Raw genomic sequence first — 1,643 nt, forward strand, 5'->3', positions numbered from 1 at the left:
TCAAGGTAAAAACATAATGAAAGTAGAAGAAGAGTGATGCAGAACATTATATGAGACCTGATCGGTGTTTCTTCTTGTTTCCACCTCCAGACCAGCGAGCAGAGCAAGGAAACATCGCAGAGCTGAGCCCAGGAGCGGTGGGAGCTGTGGGGGCAGGAGGAGGAGGTGCCAAGGCAGAGCATCAAGCAGCAATCAACAGCATGATGATGGAGAGAATGAGCACCGACATCTACGCCCTGAAGAAGCAATACACACGAATCAAAAGGCGGCAGCAGCAACAGGCTATGCAAATCTACATTCGCACAGGTGAGGGGAAGGGTAATAATCATAACTTCATCCGCTGTGACTGACTTCCAGCGTCCCTGCCATGGCCATAGAAATAACTTCAGTACTTGCTTTTACAATAACATGCTGTTTGCAGACAGGGGAAGTTAATGTCCAAGTCTTTATTAAAACAAAAGCGCCGGGTAAGGCATTGCGAAACAAACACTGATTAGGTTCTAACTGGGTAAAAAGACAGAAATGCATGCGCGCAGCAGAATTGGATGTTTGACAATGATGTGTGACTCGCAGGACCTGGACCTGAAGTGGCCACAAGTGCAGGAGTTCCTCAGGAGCAGTCCAACAAACACAACAACAGTATCGACCACCATACTGACGGTACTAGTGTCAGACCCAACGGGTCATCTGAAACTGGGTTTTCTGGGGCTGATCTGAGGGTCTTGAATGATTCATTCACAATTAAATAACAGTAATTGAATGATTTTAAGGAGGATAGTAGAGTACATGAAATCTTTTCGGAGACCAAATCATAAGTCTGTCATGGATTCTCAAGGCAGATTTCCAATTGATGTTTTTCATTGTGTTTATGATAAAGTAAGAAAATAAACTTTCTTGCAATCAAAAAAATAGATTTTCACAAGTTAGTCCGTAGCAAATATTGTACAGTTAAATAATTTTATGTGCGATTGTAAACAGGTATATTTTCAATTCAAATTAATTCAGTATGCTTTACTGGCATGAATGTGGCAGAAAAAAAACAAATTTTTGTTAGTTTGTTGATACACTGAAGAGAAACCCACTGGGGGGGAAAAACATTGGAAATCGGATGAGTGAACTTCTGGCTCAAAAATACTGAATCCTTTGCAGGTTGTGTAGCTATAAACACTCTCAGAATAACTCAGGGTTGTTCTATGCTCTCAAAATGCTGGTGCATACACGTATGATTCATTTTTTCAAAAGAGCAAAGATAGCTGCAGTGTTGAACACTGTTCTGAGCAAACAGTTTTAAATGTAGAGTAACTCTACATTGAAATCATAAAAATGTTCAGATAGATTTGTTCTATTTAACAGTTATAAAATAAGATGAGTACTTTAGCCTCTGACTGGCATTTGGAGAGCTGGTACACACTCTGATTTAATTTAACTTAACACATTTGGTATGCAGTGGGGAATACTGTAGCTGGGACAACTGGTGACGGTTTTATATGGTAAAATATTTATTTGGAGACACTTGTCACTATACAGTACAAAAGACGGGTCCATCAGATACAGTTAATGTGTTAATATGCTAATGTCAGTCATTTTCATCATGTTCCAGTTATAAAAATGACAAATCTTTTAATGCACTGATCATTCTGTAG

General features: G+C 39.6%; 1 protein-coding gene across 1 annotated transcript; it reads left to right on the forward strand.

Moving 5' to 3' along the window:
- Window positions 1-90: 90 nt before the first annotated feature.
- Window positions 91-1,127, forward strand: LOC123964602 (TBC1 domain family member 30-like; the record flags this gene model as incomplete). Its single annotated transcript, XM_046041478.1, has 2 exons — window positions 91-306; window positions 574-1,127. Coding segments are annotated over 2 exons (392 nt in total), but the record flags the coding sequence as incomplete, so codon positions are not given.
- Between the last annotated feature and the right edge of the window lie 516 nt (window positions 1,128-1,643).

This window comes from Micropterus dolomieu, unplaced genomic scaffold (genome assembly GCF_021292245.1).
Source record: "Micropterus dolomieu isolate WLL.071019.BEF.003 ecotype Adirondacks unplaced genomic scaffold, ASM2129224v1 contig_3555, whole genome shotgun sequence".
NCBI classification, from domain to species: Eukaryota; Metazoa; Chordata; class Actinopteri; order Centrarchiformes; family Centrarchidae; genus Micropterus; species Micropterus dolomieu.